Source organism: Leptidea sinapis, chromosome 2, assembly GCF_905404315.1.
Source record: "Leptidea sinapis chromosome 2, ilLepSina1.1, whole genome shotgun sequence".
Lineage (NCBI taxonomy): Eukaryota > Metazoa > Arthropoda > Insecta > Lepidoptera > Pieridae > Leptidea > Leptidea sinapis.
This window is the reverse complement of record NC_066266.1, coordinates 5,600,564-5,620,931: the sequence shown is the minus strand read 5'-3', so window position 1 is coordinate 5,620,931 and position 20,368 is coordinate 5,600,564. Positions and strand designations below refer to the sequence as shown.

The 20,368-nt window shown below is 33.6% G+C and overlaps 1 protein-coding gene across 1 annotated transcript in view; it reads left to right on the top strand.

Annotated features, from left to right (window-relative positions):
- Nucleotides 1-20,368, top strand: part of LOC126975607 (irregular chiasm C-roughest protein-like) — a 151,969-nt gene that overhangs the window by 115,344 nt on the left and 16,257 nt on the right. Inside the window, exons 12-14 of the mRNA XM_050823577.1 lie at nucleotides 3,294-3,417; nucleotides 17,955-18,100; nucleotides 18,567-18,720. Of these exons, the coding sequence (XP_050679534.1) occupies nucleotides 3,294-3,417; nucleotides 17,955-18,100; nucleotides 18,567-18,720 (424 nt within the window). The remainder of the gene's footprint in view (nucleotides 1-3,293; nucleotides 3,418-17,954; nucleotides 18,101-18,566; nucleotides 18,721-20,368) is intronic.

Sequence of the window (20,368 nt, the reverse complement as noted above, 5' to 3'; positions counted from 1 at the left end):
GGGTCAAAATCGCGCCCAAATGAGTCGGTTACAAACAAACATATATACAGGTGAAGCTAATACAAAGCGAGTAAAAATAAAGCGTTGACTAACAAAAAGTACACACATCAGAGATACTTCCAATTTTTTTAATATTTGTCTGTCTTTCTCTTTGTTACTGACTCTCTCTCTGTGATTTATATATATATATATATATATATATATATACTAGTGGACCCAACAGACGTTGTCCTGTATACACGTCTTAAATTTGCAAAATCTGTCCAGCCGTTAAGAGGAGTTCTTATTTATATGGACGGAGAGAATTATATTATATGGACGGAATTGAGAATCTAAACCAATCTCAAATTCACTGAAACAAACAAAAAAATCATCAAAATCGGTCCAGCCGTTTAGGAGGTAGTTTAATTGTGAATCTAAACCATTCTCGAATCCACCTGAAGACACACACCAATCTCAAATTCACTGGAACACACAAAAACATCATCAAAATCGGTCCAGCCGTTTAGGAGGTAGTTCAATTGTGAATCTAAACCATCCTCGAATCCCCTTGAACTCACACAAAAAATTTCATCCAAATCGGTCCAGCCGTCTAGGAGGAGTTCAGTGACATACACACTCACAGAAGAATTATATATAAAATAAAGATAAAATAAAAGCATATAAGGATTAAACTAGATATTGGGAAAAAAGTATTTAAGGATATTTGTGATTTACCAGCGGGAAGTTTGCTTGCGCAGGATTATGGAACAGCTTTTTTGCCTCTTGCCGTCAAAAAGTGACGTGTTTCCGTTGAAGGCCACCATAGCTACTGTTATGACTGTATTAGTGATACTTAACATCTTATGTCTTTAAGTGACGAGGTCTTTTTTTATGGAAAAGAAGGACAACTGAGTGTATGGGTCACCTGGTGTTAAGTGATCACCGCCGACCACATTCTCTTGCAACACCAGAGGAATCACAGGAGCGTTGCCCGCCTTTAAGAAAGGTGTACGCGCTTTTTTTGAAGGTACCCATGTCGTATCGTCCCGGAAACACCGTACAAGGAACGTTCATTCCACAGCTTTGTAGTACGTGGAAGAAAGCTCCTTGTAAACCGCACTGTGGAGGACCGCCACACATCCAGATGGTGGGGATGATATCCTAATTTGTGGCTTATCTTGTCTTTCAAAAAATTGAGCGGTAATGCATTGTAATAGGCAGGACTGATGTCAGATAGACGTCTATGAATTTGATAGCATGTTGTTGTTACAGTGAGCCATGATTAACAGTTCTGCAGTAAATCCTAGGGATATCTATAGTATGTACAAAAATAACGGGTTGTCGGTAGAAGTGTGAACTTGAACACTAACGTTGTGCATTTTGGAATATTTTTAACGGTTACGGAATAATTTCGCACCATCGCATTAATATTCATTTATTGCGCTATTGTAAAGAAAAATGACAGTTTTTGTTACACAAAAAATTAACACTTCGCAACTAAAATGTTTATCTGTCAGAAAAATCAACTTTCATCCATAATTTCAAAGACTGTCTTACGAATTTTCAGTCAGGCCACGTGTCCTGATGCAGGTTAAACATTTTATACATCCCAAGAAAAGTGCGCAACCCGCTAAAGAAGTTTTCACTTCAAAAATCATTAAGCAGTGACTTTAAGTTCGAAACATCAGTTATGTAACATAATATTTTGTATTAGATATTAATTAACTGGCTATCTATGGACACAAAAATCTTTGACTCGAAGATGTAGCTTTAGAACTTTGCGATAAGAAAAGCTAATACATCAGGGTCACCACACGTACCTAAAATCTAAATAAAATGTTAACAAGATGTCAAACTATTCAATTGTTTGGCGTAACTGGCACCTTCAACACCCCAAAACTCGTGCAAAGTTTACATTAGCTGTTATTCTTTGCAAAATATAGTCAGCGTGTTAGAGCTATATGACTTGCTGAATTTGTATCGCTACTAACTTGTATCAAGATAAGTCACGCCATTTTGATTGTTAGGGTTATCACAGAGTAATTGAAGCAACCTTTTAATGGTATAAAATTATGTCTTTAAAATTATTGGTACTAAATAAGCAACTTAAAAAAAAAAATATTCTATTATAAGTTCAAATGAAGTAAATGAATCTTTGTTTCAATTTTTATTCGGCTATAACGTTTCAATTTGTATGATATTTAAACGCATTTTAAAAAGCAAAATACAATTTTTTATTTATTAAATTGTTTTCTCAGCAATTTAAAGTTCTTAGTAACTTAGTTATCTAAAAGATAAGTGTCATAACGATTTTATTTACAATGGCTGGACAGCCCTAGATATTACCGGTAAAATTTATTGAAAACTGGGACGTCCTAACATTTCACTAGAGCGAAATACAAGTGTTTAGCGCGTTTATTGTCTTTAGGAAAGTTCTTTATGTAATAAACTTGTATTTCAAATTATTATTGTGTGGATGAGTCTATTTTTTTAGTAAGTTGATAGGGTAGTATGCAATGTTGGTGTACGGAAATACAGCAAATTTTGTAAGAAAAGCAATGATTGTTTATTTTGGAGGTGAGACTGCTTTGAATTTTAAATGAGACTACGCTGTCACATTCATCTTTATAACGCTCTTCGTTTAAAATCGGCTCGAGTCGACTAGGGGAGACTGATGATATTTTTCTGGTCTTAAGCACAAACCTTTTCTCTATTCAAAAACCTTAAGAATAAAATTATTGCAGCGGCGCTGTGCTAACATGTAAATCGAAAACATCAAGGTAACCTCCCAAAATCAAACAAAATTTCACTAAAATCAATCCAATCCGCTAAAAATTCCATTACAAGGTCAGGTACTACATTTTTCTCAAATACTTTTAAAGTGGGAGGATATCCTTTGCACAGGATGTCGGCTAGATTTTGGGTACCACAACAGCACCTTTTTGTGCCGTGAAGCAGTAATGTGTAAGCATTATTTTGTTTCTGTCTGAAAAGCGTCGTAGCTAGTGATATTACTGGGCAAATGAGACTTATCATATGTCTCAAGGAGATGAGCGCAATTGTAGTGCCGCTCAGAATTTTTGGATATTTCAAGAATCCTGAGCAGCACTGGGCAAGGCGTATCAATTACCATTTGAACGCCCTGCTCGTCTCGTCCCTTATTGTCATGAAAATAAGCTTTAAAGTATTGAGTTGACTTTATCGTGTCCCAACGTGTGTTTGTGTCTTCAATATTATAATAGCATTTCTTGTTATGTATTATATACTGACAGGCAATTGAACTTACTAACCGCTATTTTCTATTTCCGTAGCGCGTGGGAAAGACAGCAAATTTGACGCTTACGACAGACACACACACAGCCGGGAGATACTTGTGTAAAGCAACGGTAGAAGGCTTTCCGGAAATACAGGCGGAAGCGTCCATCTTCCTTAAAGGTAAGACAGAAATATAAAATTTCTATTTAAATTGCATTTATTTTGTGACAGTTAGCTTAGTTGTACATTGCGCATAGAACATTGCATATATTGTCTCGTCTCAAAGTATATGTTCTTCTTCGAATATCCGTCTTCATAAACCTGGCTGGGAAATGTATCTTACTTATTTTTTTACTTGTTTTATTTTATTTTTTATATTTCTCTGGTATTGCATGATTTAACAGTAGGTGACCCTTACACTACTCTGTCCCCCCTTTCATAAAAACGTAACTAAAATTAAGTAGAATATAATCATGCTGAATAGACTTGCATCTATATCTTTTTGTCTTTTTTTTATTCATTAATGCCAGCTATTCTTCTAAAATAGCCGTCCCTTAATTTGTAATTTAAACTAACTTAACTATCAATTATGAATACCAATCACCTAATAATAATAAGCATGTCTATTCAAGACTATAGATTACAGTTTTTAATGTGTTATTAAGTTTTAATTATACATACCTTAAACTAATGTTATTCATAATAATATAATATTTCCTCAATTTCCTTCCAAAACTCCCTATTTTTTGCTTTTACATCCAGTTTTGATGTGATAACTTCGTTTAGCGCGGTACGCATATTTTTAAATGAGATAAAATGTCTGGACTCGCGACACCGTTACGAGACGCTTCATCTGCTCCCAACAGACAATGGTTGCCATGGTGATTTTGAACATTGTTGTCTATTACGTTTTACAAATCGTCCAGAACGAAAACATGAAATTATAACACACGTCACTGACTATTGCTATCACTTTTACATACTCCATCAATCTTCTATCTACGGGTGATAGTAATGTACGTAAGTATCCATCCCTACTCAGTGGTAATTAATGTATTTCATAGCGGTTAAGATAATGTGTCATCCTAGCAACATGTACCAGGACTTCATATGCAGTTTAGAGGTTCATGCACAATGAATTATTATACAAGTGCTAACGAAACAGATTCTGAAATTATGGATGAAAGTTGATTTTTCAGAGAGAAAGTTTTTAGTAAAAGTAATAGTTCTTAATCATAATTTTTTTAATTAATATAAATTGTCAATTTTGTGTACGATAGCGCAATAAATAAATATTATGTTAAACCACATAAATGCTAGTCCTTTTTATTGTGATAAATAAAGCAATTCGTGATTAATTATCCCCTAATAATTTTAAAATATTCAAAATGGCACAACGTTAATGTTCAAGTTGACACTTGGCACTCCCAGAGTGCGACACAATTTTTTTTGTCATTGTGAGAGACATTATTTTGGGTCTTACTCGGTGTATGTTTCCTGATGGTAACCATCTAAATATAATTAACAAATTGTGTGGATCTCAGATTGATTACTATTTTTCTTAACATATAAAAACTTGAAAGTTTGTCTAAATTTTCGATATATATCTATTTAAGACACTCGAATGAGTAGTCCAACTGCAAAGCCTTGGTTATAGGTTTCCCCAAAAAGATTATCTAAACGGAAAATCCAGACATGGTTCAGTATCTCTCTTGACTTCTCTGTATTGCAGCAAAATGTGGACATTATCGCTAAAATGATAATATTTTTACAGTGTCAACTAAAAATTATTTCACAGAAAAATATTTTGCAACAAATATTAAATTTCTGGAAAACTTGGAATACGAGAACGTGACATTTTTACTAATTACTTTGGTATCAAATGCCTACAAAATACGCCCCTAAGCGTTTCTTTGAAATGTGTCATGAATTATATTTCATGTTTTATCGTATTAGCTGTAATAATGTGTATGGCTTATTTAAGATAAGTTCTGGTGTGTCAGAATTTGTCAAACCAGGCAGAAATTGAAAAAAACATTGCGTGCGTACAAAGTACACATGTCAGAAGTGAAACCTGCATGATGCCTGAACCTCTAAACTGCATATGAATTCCTGGTACGTGTTGCTAGGATGACAGATGATTTCAACTGCTATGAAAGACATTCCTACCACCACTAATATATATAATAATATGATCTCCTGGTATATAGTAATACGTCGTGCGCTTGGAGTCAGAATATATTAAGGTATAGTCGCGCCATACTTAAGACAATCTCTTCTTTAACTATGACCGCCTGGTACCAAAACATTGTATTATGCTTCCTATCTCATAATCTCCCATGTTAAATATTATAAATTGATGTGACTGCTCTTTTTACTGTCGCTTTTTCGTTTCATCAACTTTCAAAATTCTCATAGACTTAGGAGTAAGAGTAAAAGGGGGCAGTTATATACAGAAACACTCCATTTTACGCGACGTTCACTTTAAAGAATAATCATAAAGTACTCCCCTGTATATACAGGGGATAGTAATATTATTATGCCTTCAAAGATCTTACTTACATATAATTTGGTTGGATTATATATGTATCACTCATTCACTTACTGTCATTTTTACATGCTTTTTATTAGCTTCACCTTTATGTATGTTCGTTTGTAACCGACTCATTTGGGTGCAATTTTGACCTACTTAAAACGGCCAGATTTCGTTCAAACTTTGTAGTTTTATCGAGGACACTACATTTATTTGATAAAGTTATTCCATATTTCAATTTGCAAAATAAGATTTTTGTTAATTTATATAATTTGTATCTATCGTCGGTAAGACAGGAAGTCTTGATATTGATGGAAGATACTGATGATTGATGTTAATTTTAAATTTCAACCATTATCTTTTCAACCAAAGCGTGATTTTTAGTTTTTTTTTAAACTATTTTTAATTTTTATTTAGAGCTGCTAGCTCTAGCAGTACTGTCATTCAACCAGCATGACTATTCAACCAGCGAAATTGTATGATCAGTCTTACATTAAGGATTGTTGCTCGCTGCCCTCCAACTAGATATCGCACTACCTAAGAACATAGCTTTTTTATTACGGCAACTATTAGATGTTTGTGTGCGTGGCATCTTGACGCTCATCCATTTTAAATTGAAATAATTAATAAAATACACAATAATTGCTGATGATATATGATCTCAGTGTCTTCCTTAATTATTACTAAAATTTAACAGGACATGTGGCACGTCAACGTCATACATTGTTAGAGACTAGATCAAGTACGCCCACTTGGGCGTAGTATTAGTTGCCGCACTTTTCGACTACGCCTGCGGTATCTACTTGCAGCGCAGCAGAGACCAATCCCTTATCTAAGGGATAAGTTTGTTAGTTAGATTAATTAGTGCTTAATTCGTCCAGGATTTCGAAAAAAAAAATTACTTAATCTGAGAAGCTCTTTCTTTTGTATTCGGTGTTAAAGTCAAACAATTTGACAGTGACCGACTCATTTGGGCGCGATTTTGACCCACAAAAAACGGCCAGATTTCGTTCAAACTTCGTAGGTTTATCGAGGACAATACATTTATTTGATGAAGTTATTCCATCTTTCAATTTGCAAAATAAGATTTTTGTTAATTTTTATATTTTGCATCTATCGTCAATAAGGCAGGAATTGAAGTTACCTACATAGTCACAAAAATCGTCACCTTTTTGCTCTTAATAGTGATTTTCACTATTATAACTCTAGAAATAAGGGATTGCTTGTAACTAATTCTAGTAGGCTTCATAAGATACATAATAGCTTTAAGGGTAAATGTATACACTTCTACAATAAAGTCCCAGCCACTGTTCAGGCATTATCTATAAATAAATTTAAATGTTTTATAAAAAAATGGCTCTATCGTAAATCCTATTACTCCAGTGCTGAATATCTAAATGATAGGACAGCCTGGGACTAGATTGTGATTATTTTATAGCGATAGAAATGACTGTACACTATTGTATATTTTTATTGAAAAGAGCGCAAAAAAAAGAATGCTGGGAGAGTTTCTTGCGCCGCTTCTTCTCTCTCAGAGCGCCATTTGTTTGCGAAGCGGTAGTAGTATCTAGTAGTATAAGAAATGACATCAAAAAGAATTCTAAAGGAATCAATTTTGAGAAAATAAATGCCTTTTTATGCCTTTTAGTTAATACGTATATTATAAAAAAAACACTGGTTTGTAATCAGAAAATCAGAACGAATCCACAACTTCGAAACACTTCTGAAAACAACAAGAACTTTGACACAAAGTGCTTCATTAAGCTTTTGAAACTTTTGTTTCAGACAAATTAAACTTTAAATTGAGCTTAAAATACTTATCAGAAAGTGCAGTATTAGTAAATATTTAAATAGCCCGTGAAAAATTGTTCAAATCTAATATATATTCTTCTTGGATCTTCTTGTCCTGTGGTAAATTTGTTTCTTGTGCAAGAGCCGCTTTGCCCTGTCTTATATAACATGATGGGAAATAGTAAGGCAACCACCCATGGACATCCGCTACATAGGAGCTTTTGATTATTTTAAATCAGAATAGAATGGGAATGACATATTAAACGTCAATACTAACAAACGAATACTATACTAATAAACTAATACTAATATTCGAAAGGGTGGTTGGCATAGACATGGATCCAAAAAGATGCCGCGAGTGTATGTACTTCGTGTGTCAAAAAGACGATAAAAAGAGGTGCAATTCTCTTCCTATGACGCTTTTAATTTTTATTATGATTTATAATACATTACCGATTTTAGTAATAAGCAATACCGGCTATTTATGTACTGAAAACGTCAACTAATGATGAGGTGAGTGGCTAAACGTAAGGCTCGATGCATTGGCATTTTTAACAACTTCACAGTAAGTACAAAAAAAAGGGTACGCTTGGTTTTCACACAGACGGAGGGGATTTGCGTTATCTACTTGGATCTATGTCTGTGGTGGTTGGTGCCTTTCAAATATTCATAGGTCAAACTTGAGGACAACAGACTTAAGAAAATCAGCGACTTTTTTTATAAAATCAAATTTATAATTTGATACCCTAAGGACGGTAGCACCATTCCCAATCGGTGGCATGATTAGGAAATTCATTTATGTATTAGTAACCTTTACCACAAAAACGGCCTTTAACAATTCTCTAGGTAGCTCCTAAAGTTTGGGAATGTTAATCCAAACATTTATATAATAATAATACACAGAAATTTTTATAAGAATTATGTATCTCTCATCTAATCTAGCTTTAGACTGTTTCAATAAAAATTATGCTTATTAATTTTTGCAGGATCAGAAAAACGCAAAAAGAAACAATTTATCAAAAGAATAATCAAATTTCGCTTAAAGATTTCGCAATTTTTCACAAGAACTAAACTGTCTGAGTCAGCTTAAATCAAAGAGGATCGTGAATTTTAGAATCTAGGAAAGTGCTGTGCGCGACTTTTCTTGGAATTTTCTTTAATCTCACCTTTACACCTGAGATTTTATCCTTAAGAGCTTTCTAGGTTAAGAAAATGAGGTGACGTTGAAATTTTTACGAAACTTCCAATTTAAATAATGAAGATTATTTTAATATTTTTGGAGTTCCTTGGGAATATATCTCCAAGCTGATGTACTATAAATTAACGGGCCTTGGGATGTAGTGTATAGTTTTTTTGTATAAGAAGGGGCAAACGGGCAAGAGGCTTACGGGATGGGAAGGGGTCAGACAAACTCCCTTGGAAAACCACAGCAACAGGTGTCTTAAAATGCGTTGCCGGCCTTTAGGTACAAGTATGCTGTTTTCTTGAGGGTATCGGTTCGGGAAAACAGCAGCCGGTTATGATTCCACAAAGTGGCTGTGCGACGTAAGAAATTTCTTGCAAAACACGCGGTTGTGGAATGCCAGACGTCAACGTGATGCGGGTGGTATTTTGCATTGTGACGTTGTGACTTTATAAGGCCAGTGAATACGCATGAAGTTGAGAAATAAATGCGCGAACTAAAGATACCTGTGCACATCTATAAACATAAGATATCCGATTGCCTAACGTATATAATCTGGGAATTAAACGACACTTTATTTTTCGGGATCACCTGCACTCAATGCTTGAGCACACATAGTTCCAGCGATTGATATTCTGTTTTCGCGAGGCTGGCGAAGGCCTTGCTCTTAAAGCATTTTGCAAGCCCATTCAAGATATCTAACTAAAAATCTAACCCCTTTCAAACCTGCACTTGGTACATGTATGGTCGCACATTTATCCTTACAAATTACATTGCGATATCATGTCCTGTTTATTTCGTCCTTCTCTTCTGCGAAACAAAAACCCTAGCTTAGAATTCCTCAGCAGAACCCATTACACCCTGATAGATACCCCGCTCAATCCTTATAGGTTTCGAAATGTTAATATTGCCACTGCATCATGGCTACACAGAACCGTGGTCCAGTACCTCATACATGAGCCAAGAAAGGCACGTAGAACATTATCAACTTTGTACAATGCCAGTCCTCCTCCACGTATGAGACACCTTATTATTATAATTATTATTATTACGTGATACCAGTGCCCCCCCCCTTGATACAGCCAATTCCAAAGTTTCTCAAAATTTATACATTCCCTCTATATTTACAGCAAAATTAACTGCTTAACATATATCCGCTCAATACAGTCTTTACCGACCTTTATAGTCTTACGTATGACAAATCTGAGCAGATCCTAGTCGTATCAAAGTAGAAAGTAAATATACAAATATATTATTACTTATTATTATTTATACTCATAAAACCGTATCTCAACATTTACACACAATTGCCACAATGCACACTTACTCCCAACTAAAGATACACCTTCTCACATCCACTCATTCATCAGACCACAGACAAGCCCAATATTAGTGTAAATAACATTTAATTATATGGAAATGCAAGCATCTTAGTAAATTACTTTATGTGATTCGAGCGGCTTGGCTCTGTAAGCCGAAATACAGGTTCCTCCTATTTCGTCTTCAGATGCTAAAACTTTATTTTACATACACAACATTCTTCATTGAATTTGTTTGTTTAATAATTAGAATGAGTTCTTTTTGTGAAACAAATACATTATTATTATTTTTTTTTTTATTTTACAACAGATTTTTGTTCTCGACTTTGGATTGGTAATGAAGGTACGGGCATATGCCAAGTAACTTGGTTCAAGCGTTTTGAGTATGAAGATGTGGTGTTGATGAGTTGTGTGTATATTTTATATTATTATTATTATTAATGCATAGACAAACTCGTCAAGCAGCGCATATCTCTGCGTCCTAAACAATGATTTGTTCATGCAGGTTCTCTTTGTAGAGATCTCTTGCCAATACATTTGTTTATTATTAAATTAATACCCTTAATATTAGCATTCGAATTACTTGTTAAATAACCATAACTATTGCGAAAAAAGTTTATGAAGTCTCCATACTGCCAACACATATGAAGCTAAGCGCTAAGGAAGAAGAAGGATGAGAGTAAGATTGTAGTCAGCCAAAGAAAAATGGAAAGGAGCATGCATGCAGGAGCAGAATTACAGACAAAATAAAAAAAAATCTAAACTGACGTATGCCATAGCAAGGACCAGACGGCTGAAATTTGGCTGGGCAGGTCATATATTCAGGTTAGATGATTTAAGATAGACGAAAAGAGTTACGGAATGGATACCATGGGAAGGCTACACAAAGATGGAGACAAAAGAGAAGATGGAGTGATATTTTTAGGCAAAGTTGGACCGGACTGGATGAAAAGAGCCAGAGAGAGAGCGTATTGGAAAGGTTTAGGGAAGGCCTTAGCCGTAGAGGCAACTACTATTTAATTTATTTTGTAAAGTTAATTTTGTACTAACTAATATTTAATTTATAGTTAATTTAATAGCTCAGTAAAGTTTTAAGTGTTTTTTTTTTGTAAAAATTGGAAAGTAGTAGAAATATAGGCTTTTTTATTTTATTTTTTGCGTAAACATAACGGAATACGCAGAATACTGCATACATACTTATGATAGGAGGTAGGAGGTAGGATAGACTGGGTTAGGCTAGGTTAACCGATGATCTGGTCAAGATCGCTGGCATAGGTTGGATGGAGCGTATATCGTCGTGGATATCTTTGTTCAGTAGTGGACATCTTAAATATAATATAATATTGACACACTTTTACACAAATTATCTTGCCTCAAACTAGGCATAGCCTGTACCATGGGTACAAGACAATGATATATTTAATAAAATATACTTACTACATAAAATTAAAACCATCATTACGTGAAAGCGTACCAAGAATACTGGCAGCATTTCCGCGTTGGATAGCTAGGCTGATCCGTTGACCGAAATATGTATATATATTATAATAATAATACTTTATTTGTTGCAAAAAAAATACAATTTTGCTTAATGCTTAACCCCCCAAACTAGGACAGCCCGTGACATGGGGTCAGTCTCTTCCTCTTTCCAAACATCCATAATCATCATATAAATGTCTGCACCTATCGGTATTCGAATCCAGGACCTCTAGCTCAGTAGGCTATGTGGGTCACTAACCACTGGGCTATGTGGGTCATCTTATTTTATATATTTTAGATGATATGATGATGGCATAAATATGGTTATTTAGTATAACAGTACAATTAAGCCCTTTCATACAAAACACTTATCATACAAAAAATATTCTACCATAATGTAATTGATACATTCGTTGGAAACCTACCAAAGTCTTATTGAAATCAAAAAGTATTCGTATGGCTTTATTGGATTTGTTCGGAAAGAGAATATTTTAGATATAATAAGAACTTTGACAAAATAATTCAATTTTGCTTTCGTAAATATCTTTGTTAGCATTTTAGGACACGTGGAGCGATTGAGTGAATAAAGAACCTCTTAGAACTTTTAAACTGCTCGACCAATTTCATCGCGATTAGTGCCATTGGGAAGGGCTTGACTAAACTTAGAATTTGAATTCAATTTGGCCCGATTCGGACCTGTAGATTTTAAGAAATCTCAAAAAAACTACGAAAAATTATTTTTCATGTGTATTTTTTGGAATTACTTTTAAACTGCTTTACCAATCGATTCCAAAAACTATTGAAACTCAAATATTATTTGTGAGGCTCGAAAAGCTGCTTCGAATACCGCCAACTGCGTGAAAATCAGTTCATTTATTCAAAATAATTGCCGTTTGAAAATTCAAAAAAAGTATTTTATTAAACTTTTAACACATAGAAACAGCATTTTTAGTATACTCGTAGAACAGGTAACTCTGTAAACTTCTAACACAAATTATATTTTTGAGTTCGAGGAGCTCAAAATAGTCATAAGTACAATTTGAAGCGTTTAGGTATGGAATTACCGATTTAATTTTTTTTAATGGTAGAGGAGGACAAACGAGTATAGTGGTCACCTGATGATAAGTGATCACCGCAGCCCATAATCTCTTGTAACACCAGAGGAATAACAGGAGCGTAGCGGACCTTATATTATTGAATTAAACCTAAAATAAGCAAGTTGTATTTGCGTGAGTAGATATAAACCAGGGGTGCTCAATCGGTCGATCGCGACTGCTTTTTAAGTGGATCTCGAGAAAAAAATCCGATATAGAACTATACACAGATTTTGTTTTAGGTAACTAAAATCGGTAATTACGTACCATGTTCTGAAATGTATGCTCAGGACATGCAGTGTCATGCAGATTCAACATTAAAAGTCACTCTTTAGTTTAGAACTTTAGACACTAGAACGCGTTTGTTTTGTAAGAACTAATAAACTCGCAATTTTGAATAATTATGACTTTTTTCGTTGACATTTTGGAGCAGACCTACACTTATCTAAACTAAAAAAATGCATATTATTGTGCGCCAAACTAATACCTATCATCTTGACACTCTACCTAGACGACAAACCTACATCACACATATTTGAAGCCTTTCAGAGTCGATCGATCGTAGTCTAACAATTTTGAGGTAGATCGCCAGCAGTTTAAGCTTGAACACCCCTGATCTAAACCCTAACATGAAAATTTAAAATATTCGAATGTTCAATTATTGAATTAACTATTAACGGTATCTGTTATTTACTTGTGGTAATAATATGCACTGGTTTTTTCACTAAGTTTTTTTCTTAATATGTACAGTATGTACAAATTAATAAGTATTGAGGAAAACTGTATAAGATTAATATATAAAGCAGCCTAGTGAATCTCTACCGACATCGAAATCGACTACGTTTTACTGCCGTTTATAATAACCTATCTATCCTTAGTTTATCTTACTAGAGGTAGACAAATCTATCATTTTACGCTTACTTACATTTCAATAACCTATCGACAGATAGCATTGGACTATAACTAATATTGGACATAACTATAGATACATAAGATCTTGTCATTAAACGGTGTTAGCAATATATCCGTAACTAGAGATACATTATTGAAAACGGCCGTAAAACAACTGTTCGCTTTCAAACTTAGCCGGATTGTACTTCGTCGCCAATCGCCATACTGTAATTACTACTATTTCAAACTTATATCAAATCACTGCACGTTTCATACTAAACTAAATTTCAATTTTAACTTAGGTAGTCCCGCCTCTTATTACGTAGTACTTACATCCTCTTTGTTTTAAAGATATGGCCGAGGCGGAAGTCAGAGAGTATGTAATACTACGTAATACTGGAAGTCAGAGTAGTCAATATTTTATTAGTATATAATAATAAACAAATGGTAGAAAACTGATGTTGAACTGACATAATATTAATACCAGAAACAACAATATAAACTGTTGATACCAACTTCTAGGCTAAGTAAACTCAACAAGTCATTTATTGGAATATCCGATAGATTTTATAATAAGCTTCTTGACAACATAATAGAAATGCTTCTCAACAAGTTCAAAGCCTGTATTGAAAACTTAAAGATGAATCTTATTACAATTTAAAGGATTATGGAAATGATAACAAAGCTTGGATATCTTGAAGCAAATTTATTGAAGTAGGCGTTTCTTTGCGGAAATCCATAATTATTTAAATGTATTGAGTTTTCTTTAGTGTCAATTCCGCCACTATTTGTCTTCAAACAATTTGACACATGTCTCGCCTGTACATGTTGACTCGCCAAACACTGGCATGAGACTGAACTAAATGAGCCGGAAACCGCTCTTTTATACCCTCGTCCCACGAAATGACGCTCTGTGATTGGTCGGCTGTTGTGACGTATAGCTCCCGGAAGAGATACGTAACAATGGTGAAGGGACCAAATTCGTTAATGTTAATGTAATCATTCAATAATTTAAACATCTTATTTAAAACAAATATTGGCGGAATTAACTATCAAATACTCGTAATACAAATGTTGTATTATTCATAAACTATAAAGAAAATTAAATTAAATTATCAAATTGTAAGCAGAGGTATTTAGTGTGTTACACAGAGTAATGTGTAGATAAATATTCTTTCTTGTAGTACTTCAATTTTGTATTAAAAAACACAATGTGAATGTAAATCATTAACAATAAAATACCATGGAATCAATATTTGACGTTGGAGTCTTTTGTATTAAGTATAAAGATACTTTGCGTAGATTGTTATTAAAAAAAATATTATGAGGCTGTAAATATTGATATAATAACGTGGCAACGAATTTCTTGCCACTTATTTTTAAAGCTCAAACTTTACCGAAATTGTAGAAATTGGTACAAGGAAAACTTTCGAAGTTCATATTATTATGTGTCATTTCTTTGAACTAAATAATTAAAGTGATAACTTTGATTGCACTTCTAATAATATGTGTGAAATATTACACGATGACATGTAGGTACGTGGTAGTTAAGTCGTAAAAGGGAAACCAAAAAAACACATTAAAACTACATTAAATTTTCTATAATATAAGCTTAGTTATTCCAAATAGTATGTCCTATAATAATTCCTGTGTTTTGTTTTTAAATTTCTTGCAATCTGTTCCGTGTAAACATTCAGCGTTTTTATTATGAAAATAAGGGACGTGACGAGCAGGGCAATGCAGTGCCGCTCAGGATTCTTGAAAAACCCTTAAATTCTGAGCGACGCTACAACTGCGCTCGTCAACTTGAGACATAAGATGTTTAATCTCATTTGCCCAGTAATTTCACTACCTACGGCGCTCTTCAGACCGAAACAGAGTAATGTTTATACATTACTGCTCCACGGTAGAAATAGGCGCCGTTGTGGTACCGATAAACTAGCCGGCATCCTGTGCAAAGAAGAAGCCTGGTGAAATGGTTAGGAATTTATCATTAATTTATTATTGTTGTCATCAAGGGCATTTAGTCCAGTGACTTGTACTCTTTATGCACATACAACTCTATAGCCTTAAAAGCCTTTCTTTTTAACCTTTCGACTGATGAGTTACTATTCATTAAGTGCTTAGCTAATAATATGTTTTTATGACTGCCTAAGCTGTTTCTATATGACTATATTGAGTGTTTGATCTCGACTTCAACTGTATGTGGTGTAATCTTTGGTTTGATATTAAATAAAATGAAAAATGTTTATTTTGAAAAGTATAATAAATATACAAATTACTTAAAATAAAACTTATAAAGGAGACAGACAATAACCAAAAAAAAAAAATCTGAAAGTTACGAAACTTAAAAACCTGTACGTTACGAAAATGGTCCCAACTCAGCATGTTTGCTGGTGTGAAAACCAGCGCTAGTCTTCCGTTGGGGCATTTGGTGAATATAAAATATGAATCAAGGAACTACTATTAGTATTTCTAATTACTATCATTAGCATTTTGGACTGGAACCTCTGTAGTATTTATAGGTCAGAGTTGGAGACTGTACCCCATAGTGAAATTTCAAAATTCCAGATAGATTTTAGGTTGTATTCGTATAACCTCCCATAACTGTATAATCTAACATTATATAATTTGTATATCGTCTTTGCTGATAGGTAGCAATTTGGTTACCGAACATGTGGTTTGTTTTCGCATAGCATGCTAAGTATGTCCTGTCTGCATATGGCGAAAACAAATTTCTCTTTCTAAATCAAACATCGGACACTACAAATCATGAACACCGGATCTTACTTCAAAAACCATAAAACACCGCAATCAAAAATATACCAGGAAAGCATAAATATGAGAGGAAACATAAAAAAATATATAAATGATTTATACTACAAGGTTTTCACATCATAAATTAGAAATCCTATAAAAGCACAATACAGCATTTGAATTGAAAGGGATTATATTAATAAAACGGCATTATCTGAGAAATTAATAAAGATTAAAACATGTTGCTCGTAACAGGTGAAGATTGAATAAAATTAACATTAAAAGTTGAAGATGCATGTTAGAAGCGTTCCAAATTGTTAATAATAACATTAATTTGATGAAAATATAGGCCCCAGCATCGATTCTATTAATATCAACATAATTGATGACGTATTAAACAAAGTAATTACAAATCTATTAAACCTTGTAAATTGCACCATTTCTAACACGAATATTTTCTGATCTTTGAAACTTTATCGTTTGTCTGTGAAACTTATTTTATGTGCTTTATAATAGTTGGACTTATTTCTATGTATTTTACAATAAATCTTGATTTTATTTTCACTAAATTCAAGAATTTCGTTTAAAAATAAAACTTATAGTATTTTCAAGGACTTGTACCTATAATACAATATGCTTATAATTTTGGCAATAAACAAAATATTATATCTATAAACCAAAAATATAATTTTGGTTGTTTAAGCCCTCAATCCAATATAATGCACTGCCAGTACATACACGAGAACCTCCTCTACGCTCATAAACATAATATAAGCCAATTTAAAAAGAATAGTGATGGACATAATTTCAATACTCAAAACAAACATCGCAAAATTGCTAAATAGCTTAAAGTGGATTGTGTTATATTTTATAATGAACCAAATTATATTAAAATATTACCTATTTAAAATTTTAATGTGTCCTAAAAAATAAATTAACATTTAAGGTCTATTATAATATGAAAGATTATTTGAATGATAAATTTAGTTCTAACTAATGTTCTTAATTTTGTTAATGAATATTGTTATACTTATTTGAATGCTATTGTAACTTTTGTACTTCATCCTGACTCTCACTAATAACTTATAAAGTTTTACAGTGAATAAACATTTTTTTGACTTTGACTTGACTTTGACTTACACATAACTATTTTGCCATTTTTTCTTTTTGACTTATACGGATAATTATAACGGACACCAGATGAGTAACTCCATATAAAGCTGTATATATTTGTTTGTAGCGACGACTGGTTCGCCACCGTGGTGTCCCGGTGCAATATAGCCCTAATGAAGAGAAATTTATTCATGTATAAATAGTTTTTTTAATGATAATAAGGGACGAGACGAGCAGGACGTTCAGCTGATGGTAATTGATACGCCCTGCCCATTACAATGCAGTGCCACTCAAGATTATTAAAAACCCAAAAATTGTGAGCGGCAATACAATTGCGCTCGACACCTTGAGACATAAGATGCTAAGTCTCATTTACCCAGTATTTTCACTAGCCACGGCACCCTTCAGACCGAAACACAGTAATGCTTACACATTACTGCCTCATGGCAGAAATAGGCGTCGTTGTGGTACCCATAATCTAACCGGCATCCGGTGCAAAGGAGCCTCCCACTGGTGAATGAATAAACAGAGGAATTATAAACAATTTAATATTTTAGGTCCACCAAATATCCTGTCTAACAATACACAGTTTGGCTCGCAAGGTGATACGGTGAACATTGAATGCGCGGCGTTTGCTGTGCCCAGCATTGATAATATTGTCTGGACCTTCGAAGGGAAAGAAATAGATGGTGTTCATGATCAGGTAAGGCATGATAACATTACCAAAAAAACACTCAAATTAGTGTTGAAAATTGGTTCTCATCTTATTCAGGTGACTCTTAGCATTGTGTTTGTCAATTTTTTTTTTTCAATTTGATATCATACTCTCCTTAATATTTTTTTTTTTATTTATCATATTACATATACCGATATAAAACTAGGTCAAATTAGCATCTAACAAAAACCACAAAGGTTAACAACTAATGCTAATAACTGGCTAGTAAATGGCTTGATGTTTACGTTAATTTAAAAACAATGTTTCACTTATCGTTCAAAAGAATAATATTGTATCTTGCAAAATAAGGAGAATTATTAAGGAATGTTAAATAAATAAAAATAGAAACAGGAATAAGGAAATACAGAATCAAAACAGCTGTATTATTTTCATTAAACGTTTGAATTAATCTAACATCATGCTGCTTTCATCAATTTGACATTATTATATCCAGGACTACGCATTTCAAGAGGACCTACAAAATGGCGGAATCGTAAACTCTACTTTGATAATTCGCGAGAGCCAATCAAAACATTTCGGCGTCTACAAATGTAATGTTTCCAATGAATTTGGGAGTGACGCCTTGGAGATTACGCTCAGACAGAACAGTGAGTATTTTATTGTATGTAATTCCATACTTTGAATCGTGTAATGAATATCTTAGCTATTCATTAAGATTTAGGCTGTGTACACATCGAAGCAGTGCCGCGTATTTTTAAGAAGTATTTAGAAAAGATGATTAACATTAAGAAAGTATTCCATTTCATAAAATTTCACATTAATAAAATAAATAGTTTTAAAGAATGCGTGTTACTGAAACTTTTTTTATTCTAGATGTTGGATTAAAAATTGATATCTTGTGCATTTCTAGTACATCGACAAACGGAAACCGAATTTGACGCTATTTAATCCGACTATTCTATTAATAAGAAATTGGGTGAAAATAGCTTTGAAGCGAAATATAGAGGATATATGTTCGGTGAATTGAAGAGAAGAAAGAATTTTCGTTTACCTTTGTTTGTTATATTGCAAGGCCTTTAAAGTATTTATTTTTAAGGCATTGTCGAAACCTTGCTTTATTAAAGCAAAATCTAATAGAACACTTGGACCTGGTTCTTGCCGCCGATTTCCACAATGCGATTTTCAAAAACTTCTTTCCACCGTAGCTTTTCTAGCGTAGGATTTCCAGGACGATATCACATGCATCTCTTTATTGTTGTTAGAGAGCATGATAGGTAGTGATTTCCTAACTTCAGGTGGCCAATTCGCTCGTTTGTCCACCTCTTAGATAAAAAATTACATCATAAAAATATTTATTCTCTAATGTCGCAGTCATGTACCAAGCCTTATGTCGTGTTGGTTTATATTCTATCAATACATTAGTGTATACGATAACATCTATTGCTCCATTACTTTACTATCGAATTTCACTAACGCTTATTAATTTGACAGATTAAGTTTACGTGTTTCATTCACCAATAAATACGGATACAGACTCTTTCAATATTAGATGACCCATATTATAGCCCTGTGGTTATTGACCCTGCATACCTACGATGAGTATTTTACAATCTTCATCATCAGCCGGAAGACCTCCACTGCTGGACAAAGGCCCCAACCAATAGCTGGCAACGGCGCCTCTATCGTCTCGCTTATTCGTTTCATCGATATTCAACTCACAACGATTCTAAAGAAGTTTCACTTTAAAAATGATAAACTTAATGTCAACTTCACCAAAAAATAAATCATAAAACACGAAGACGTGAAATAATATGATACTCAGAAATACAAAATATTTTCTCGAGAAAGCTTTAAGCAATGAAACTTATAAAGGATTCGTTCCCCGGGAGATACAAACTGTCTGCATTTAAAAAAGCCTTCGAATTTCTCTCCTAAGAAAAATATACGAGACCAGCTTTAAAAAATGATTTGCTCTGAGTGCCGACTGCGTCAAATGGAATAAGTTATTTTATCGTTTCAATGAACGTAATTGTTATCGAAACGCGAAAAGTGATAGATATTGGATTCTTGTTTTATACCGTGATTAACAACAAACTATTTTGTTTATTAAAGCTATGGCGCCATCTATATAAACACTTTAAGGGGGGGGGGGGGGGCTTACCAATAATTCATTTATAAATTGTGACGGTTGAGTTTCTTTTATGTTCTTCTCACGAGCTCTACTTTTTCCAAACATTTGCTAGTTTCAGTATGTAAATGAAATATTTATAATAACGATTCTAAAGCGCCTACCTT